The sequence below is a fragment of the Hipposideros armiger genome, unplaced genomic scaffold, assembly GCF_001890085.2.
Source record: "Hipposideros armiger isolate ML-2016 unplaced genomic scaffold, ASM189008v1 scaffold_1192, whole genome shotgun sequence".
Classification (NCBI taxonomy): Eukaryota; Metazoa; Chordata; class Mammalia; order Chiroptera; family Hipposideridae; genus Hipposideros; species Hipposideros armiger.
The window spans coordinates 464,296-471,272 of record NW_017732542.1 but is presented as its reverse complement, the minus strand read 5'-3'; the positions used below and the strand labels follow the sequence as shown (position 1 = coordinate 471,272).

Sequence of the window (6,977 nt, the reverse complement as noted above, 5' to 3'; positions counted from 1 at the left end):
TGGCTTTTCTGAGAGAGCAGCAGGCTGACTCCCTTCCCTGTAGCCTTCCCTGTGCCTGGCAACAGTGACTCAGTCTGTTTGGGACTTTACAGAACAGGCCTGATTAAGAGACTGAACACCCCCCACCACGCTTCTGAGTTTTCCAGAAGTTCCTCATCTGCCCTGCTTCCACCATGTACGCCCCAGTCAACACCACTTGGGTGGGGACCTGGGAACCAGCAGGGAGACCGCCCCTGAGCACCTGTGCTGCACGTCCTGGGTGACACTAATAGCCATGAGGGAGGCCCTCTCCATCTGGCCTATAGACCTCCTTGTTGGTCACCACCAGGGACCCAGACCTGCTCCTATTCAGCAGGACACCCTCGTATTCCTAAAACCAATCTCCGTCTACACACTAGAGTGTCTGAGTACTATCTTAATCCCGGGTCACTACCTCCTCAGCACTCTAGGTGACAAGTGGATGGAACCTGGGCCACCGCAGTCACCCCCCCACCACACTCTTCACAGACTTCAGGATCTAAAACTGCCTCTGGAACTGTGCTTCCAGAATGTTCCACATCAGAATCACCTAGGGACTTCAAAATGCAGATCCCGTGCAGTCGCCTGAATCATGAAACAGGGTGCACCCAGGACTCTGCATTTGAACAAGCTGGGGGTCAGTCAGGTGGCCTGATGGGCAAGGGGGCTGGGCCAGCAGCTCCCATCTCTGTCTAGTGGGTTTTCTGTGTCTCTGCCATGTTTCCCCAAGAGCCATACAGACCCAAGCTGATGGCCTTGGTTGAGAGGGGGCAGCCCCATGGGTAGAGTCACTCAGTGGCCACTTCTTAAGTTGCCATCCAGCCTCAGGCCCCACGATGCTACATGGAGCCAAGACTGTGAGCTGTAGTGTCAGGGAGCAGGGAGGGTGCCCATTATTAGTCAGGACTAGTAGGCCACTGTGAGGGCAACAGCCAGGCATCTTCAACCAGCCTGTGACCTGAGAATCCTAAGCCACCAATAAAAATCCATCTGGGCCTTGAAGTATGAGGAGGGGGAACTTGTACTTGAAACACTTACCAGCCCCACTCACAAGGACACTAAAAATGACTGGAGAAAAAGTCCTTCATTTCTCCTGAGCACGATGGACCTTTTGTAGCAGGAACTTGACAGCCCTACTTTGCAGAGTTGGAATCCAGAGTTGGTGGGTGGCAGGGGACAAAAGGAGAATGAGTGGGAAGAGGAAGCAGAGAGAGGAACCCAAAAGGTGGCTGTGGGAGCCCAGAGAAGGGGTGTCCAATGTAAACTTTGAGGCTGCTTTCAGTGCTATATGGGAACTTCTCCAGCCTTTAAGAATTTACTAAGTCTGCTATGCAAAAATATCATGTCAAATTCATTCATATGATTTTTAAAATGGTTCAGTCCCATAATCAAAAGTGAAAACCTTGGTGCTTCAAAGGACACTGTCAAAAAGTAAAAAGACAACCCACAGAATGGGGAAAAAAATTGCAAATGCTAAATCTGATAAGGAACTTGTATCCAGAACATAAACGACTCTAGAACTTCATAATAAAAACACAAAAAACCCAATTTAAAAATGGGCAATGGATCAGAGTCTACATTTCTCCAAGGAAGATATACAGCTGTTCATAAGCACATGAAAAGGTGCTCAACATTATTAATCATTAGAAAAATGCAAATCAAAACCTTAATGGGAAACCATTGCACACCCACTAGGATGCCTAGAATCAAAAAGACAAAATAGTAAATGTTGTTGAGGATGTGGAGAAATTGGAGCCCTTATACACTGCCGCTTGGGATGTAAAATGGTGCAGACCCTTCGGAAAAGAGTCTGCTGATACCTCAAAAAGTTAAAAACATAGTTACCATATAAATTATCAATTCTACTCCTATATCCTCAAAAAAGAAAAAAATGGATATCCAACAGAAACATGTACATGAATATTCATAGCAGTGTTATTCATTCTTGTCAAGAGATAGAAACAACGCAAATGTCCATCAATCGACGAATGGTAAAATGCAGTCTATCCATATTGTGGAATATTATTCAGCCATGAAAAGGAATGAAGCAATGACACATGCTATAATGTGGATGAACCTTAAAAATGTTATGCTAAGTGAAAGAAACCAGACACAGAAAGGTGACATAGTGTATGATTCCACTTATATGAAATATCCAGAATCGGTAAATCTATAGACCAAAAGCAGATTAGTTACCTAGGCCGAGTGGGGAGTGGTGATGTGGTGTCTTGGGGATGGTGGCTAAGGGGTTGCTGAATTTCTTTTTGAGGTGATGAAAACATCCTGAAGTTAATTGTGATGGCTGAACAGTTCTGGGCATTGAATTGTACATGTTACTGGGTGAATTGTATTATCTGTGAATTATATCTCAGTAAAGCTATACAAAAATGGTATAGTCCACAATGAAACACAAAATGTCTTCAGATGGTGGCCATTGTGAGACAGTCATGGCGGGGCTGAGTGCCATGTGTGGCAAGGGGGACAGGCTTCTGGAGATGAAGGCCAGAAATAATACGTGTACCTGAAGCAAGACCAACTCCCTTCTCTCTCTCCCACCCTGAAATTCAAAGACAGCTCAGGGAAGGCTCTGGACTTCTTGGGGGTGGGAAAGGGGTTTCAGACAATTGAAAGGGCTCCTAAGGGGCAGGGAGATGCCAGCTGAGGTCTAGTTAACCCAAGTGAGCCTTTCACCAAGCAAGTGTGGTTTGTAGGTCTGTTCCTGTGTGGTTCACTCGGTGGCCCCTCAGGAGCCTGGGTCCTCTTCAAAGATGATAGGGGTTGAATTGTGTTCCCCCGCAATTCATATGCTGAAATCTTAACCTCCAGTACCTCATAATGTGAGCTTAATAAGAGAGACGGTCTTCATAGACGGAATGAAGTTAAATGAGTTCATGAGGGTAGCCCCTAATCCAATACAGCCAGTGTCCTTACACAAATGGGATGTTAGGTGACAGACACGTGAAGAGGGAGAGAACAGCATGTGATCATGAGGACGGCCAATTAGAAGCCTATGATTGGGGCTTTGAAGCGATTTTTCCGTCATGGCCCTCAGAAGGAACCAACTCTGCCAACAGCTGGATTTTGACTTCTAGCCTCCAGAAGTGTGCGAGAATAAATGTGTGAGGTTTAGCCACCCAGTCTGTGGTGCTTTGTTCAGGCAGCCCTGGGACACTAATACAGAGGGCAAGACAGTGGCTGTGCTGAGCTGTGTGGGTCTTTGGCCCAGAGTGGGGTGTTAGGGAAGAGCTGAGAGATGAACCAGGCTGGTGTGAGATGAACCCACCTCAGGGGTCTTGTAGGTCCTGCCACATCCTGATCCTGGAGCTGCTCTAGAACCTTCTCTGGAACCTCTCTTGGGAGATGGGTGAGCTCTGTTCATGGGACCTGGCTGATATTCCCCTATATCTTGAGCTTCAACTGTAGGTCTTTTTTCTCAGAAACTCTTGGAAATGCCCCAACCTGCTTTCCCAAGCCTGGAATTCCCCTCTGCCCCTCCTCCTTTCCAGGCTGATGGGGGCTCAGGGAAGAGGCCTCTTCCACCCCAGAGAGTGGAGGAGACAAGGCTAGGGACCCAGAGTCTAAGGGACATGCCCTCTCCTCCCAGGTCCCTCAGACCTCCCTCTCCCTGTCTTTCCTTCCTTCTGCCTGTCTCTCTCTGTTTTTGTCACCCACCAGCACACACAAATCACAGTCACTCAGCCATGCATCCTCCTCTGGGCAGGCACCACCCTCCCCCAGCTCCGCCTTCCCTCCTCTGCTCTTACATCAGCTGGACCTCCCTCTGGTGCACAGACCTTAGCTGGGCTCTGTGCTGGGAGGATCTGACACAAGGTAACTGGATCAATGCAGCCCCCCTTCTACCGCAGGGAGTTGCTGCCAAAGGGACCTTGTGGGCTGGAGAGAGAGGCTGCTCCTCTGAAACAATTCTCCTCACAATTCTTCTTCCCCACCATGAAACAGCCCCCAAACTCTGAGGAGCCATGTGCTACTCCAAGGTGAGTGATGGGGAAACAGTGGGTCCTGGAGTCCCACTTCCCACTGTATGTCCCCCTCTCCCACCAATGCAGCCCCCACCCCGCTGATCCCTTCCCATGCACCTGTTTCTGTCCCATCCTCTCTGAGCCGTGGGAAGGCCCCTGGGGAAGCAGGGGGTCATGGGAATATGACCATACGTTTAACAGGACCCCAGTCTCATAATGGACCTGAGCCTGGTTCGTTGAATGCCCTGCTGTGCCCATCCTATAATTCTGAGTAATTTTTTACAAAGGACCCCACAGTTTCATTTTGTGCTGAGTCGTTCACCTCATGTTTCAGAGCCTTGTTTGGGGCCAGAATTCCTTTCTGGGAGGTCTATTGTGGAGGCAGCTCTGTGTGTGTGTGTGTGTGTGTGTGTGTGTGTGTGTGTGTGTGTGTGTGTGAGGTCTGGGTGTGTAGGAGGGTCATATACTGGGTTGTCAGAAAAGTCATGACACATTTTTACAATGAAAAACATGGAAAAAATACTTCATGACTTTTCCAACAACCCCAAAAAACCTGTGTATCACTGTTACCCCGTCAGATAGCCCCAGAAAAAATTGAGAAGCTGAGGACCAATATGGTAAGACGGTCTTCCACATGTATGGATGGGGGGCTGGGGGATGAGTGGAGGCATGGTTTCTACTGTGGGAGGCTGAGTATGTTCCAGATCACGTGCGACTCAGGAGGTAGTAGGATTAGGCCATCTTGCCCTAACTTGGTCTCTCTTCACAGCACAGTCACGTAGACTCATTCTGTGATGGTTTGGGAAGCAAGGGAGAAAACCAGGTAGGTCAGTGTTCCCACTCCTGTGCTTTGCACCATTTGAATGGGGTGAGGTGGTGTCACGATGATGACGATGGTGATGATTATGATGATGCTACCTCAGGTCGTCTCATTTCTTACAGTGGACAAAATTCACACCTGTGGGGCAAATAAGTACACAGGTGGGAGATGCGGGGGTCAGGGAGGCTGAGGGAGGTGTCCAAGTCACTGGACATATTGTCGACATTGCACAGAGGCCAGACACCATTCCCCCAGGCACCTAGCTGGACCCAGCTGTGGGAGGTGGGGAGCTGAGAACAGAGGTTAAGAGCGCAGGTGAGAGAGACAGGAGGAATTTAAACCAAGTGATTTTGTCCTGCAGGTCCGTTTAGAACTAGAGAAGATGGAGGTGAGTTTTGGCCTTTCCCTACCCCCAAGGCTTAGTCCCCAGGAGTTGGGCCGGGCCAGGTTATTGGGGTGAACGTTTGGCTCCCTTGTGACTCGCCTGGCCTATGGAGGTCACAGTGGGACTGCAGGAGGCACCAGGCAGGAGCAGCTCTGCAGCCTCCCACCCTGCTCTCCCTAGGACCAAGTCTGCGAGGACTTGCATGATGTCGTGGAAGCTGAATGTCAGAACATCAACCAGGTGAGGCTCAGGCGCTTGTCATAGTCCTCTGTGCTTCGTCTTCAGCCCTGTTCTCACTTGATTTTGGTGCCGCCATGTATGTGCACCCTCCCTAGGTGGGAGCGGACTGGGATGGGTGTGGGCGGAAGGATAGCACTGGGGAACTCAGGATTGCAGCCCAGCACACAGTGGCCAGAGCCCTGTCTTCAGTTCCATGCAAGATGGTGAAGCACCTGAGCTTGGCGCTGGCCTCAAAGGCCGGTCAGGCTCCAAGCAGGTACAGCCATCGTGGTTTGGCCACTGAGGGGAAATGTGGGCCTGAGTCTCTGAGAGACGTCCTCGTGTCTGTGGAGTTTGGGGCATGAAAGCAGGCAGTTTCCATGTGTGGGCTTCTGTCCTGCACAGTCCAGAGCAATGTTCATATTTCTATGTTTGATTGTCGTTGTGAGTGTAGTGTGTGTGTGTGTGTGTGTGTGTGTGTGTGTGTGTGTGTGTGTGTGTGTGTGTGTGTGTGTGTGTGTGTGTGTAATGAACTAGGAGGCCTCTGCCAGGGTCAGGACCTGGGGCTGCACCCACCAACAGAACCCTCCAACAGGACCTTGAACATCCCTATCCCCACAGGAATCTGCTCCTTTACTTCTCAAAGAGGTGCAAGAACTTCGTATTCGAAACCGTTGCAGAGAACAGACCCTTGACCTGGAAACTGAAAGTCCAGCGGCCCAACAGGCTGATGAGACCTTCTTCCAGAAGGTACGCAGGTTGTTCCAGGAGATGCTGCAGCGACTGAAGGGGATGTGGCAGAAGTTGTGGGACTGGATGAAGGAGAAGTTGGCTGGCTTGTGCAGTGCAATGAAGTCTGTCTGGAACATGATTGAGCGTTTGTTCTTCAATGTGGTAGAGTCCTTCAAGAATGTCTTCCAGGACAAAGGAACCCCACAGAGTCTAGTTGAATTGCAGCCACACCTAGGAGCCCTGTGATTCCCCCTTTCTTGGAAAGAAGCTTCTGAAGTAACCTTTGCCCTCCTGCTCATCCTTGACAACCTCCCCCCTCACCTCCTCCCTGTGCACAACCTCTCCGCCCTGCTTTGCCCTGCTTTCCCGTGTTGCCTTCTCCAGGTCTGACATGTTGCTCTTACTACCGCATTTGAATAAAAGTTGGTTGAACTAAATTGAGGGCCTGTTGGGATGGGAGGCAGGGAGTCCAGTGGTTACAGGAAGAAGCTGTGCCTCAGATAGACCCAGGCCAGGGTCCCAACTCTAGTGAGTGAGGACAAGATACCTGACCTCTCTTGTCTTTAAATGGGACACTGGTCACACTGCCCAGGGACTTGTGATGAAGAATTGAATATTTCAGCCTGTGCCTTACACACAGTAGGTACTCAGTAATTACCCACTCTTAGGCAGCAAGGAGCTCAGGCCTTAGACGTTTTGGTCCCTTTTTCTTATCCTGACTTCCCTCTTGGGCCTTCATTACTCAATGTGGGCTGGGGCCTGTGAAACTCCTTCATCTTTCTCTCAAGATCAGAGGCCCGAGGGCTGGGGCAGTGTGTGTGTG

General features: G+C 50.0%; 1 protein-coding gene across 2 annotated transcripts; it reads left to right on the top strand.

Annotated features, from left to right (window-relative positions):
- Positions 1–3,782: 3,782 nt before the first annotated feature.
- IL32 (interleukin 32) lies at positions 3,783–6,581 on the top strand. 2 transcript variants are annotated; one of them, XM_019632857.1, is made up of 7 exons: positions 3,783–3,849; positions 3,972–4,013; positions 4,577–4,615; positions 4,768–4,821; positions 5,180–5,206; positions 5,384–5,443; positions 6,044–6,581. In XM_019632857.1, the coding sequence occupies exons 2-7, from the start codon at positions 3,999–4,001 to the stop codon at positions 6,398–6,400; spliced, it is 552 nt and encodes a 183-aa protein (XP_019488402.1). In that variant the 5' UTR covers positions 3,783–3,849; positions 3,972–3,998; the 3' UTR covers positions 6,401–6,581. The 2 variants fall into 2 exon arrangements, with proteins under 2 accessions (XP_019488402.1, XP_019488403.1); XM_019632858.1 differs by lacking the exon at positions 4,577–4,615 and having other exon boundaries at positions 3,820–3,849.
- The last annotated feature ends 396 nt before the right edge of the window (positions 6,582–6,977 follow it).

Bases quoted from the DNA above. Each gene is read 5' to 3' on its own strand.
- IL32 (XM_019632857.1), top strand. The intron at 4,616-4,767 runs GTAAGACGGTCT...CTCTCTTCACAG, and splicing joins AGAAGCTGAGGACCAATATG to CACAGTCACGTAGACTCATT. The intron at 4,822-5,179 runs GTAGGTCAGTGT...TTTGTCCTGCAG, and splicing joins GAAGCAAGGGAGAAAACCAG to GTCCGTTTAGAACTAGAGAA.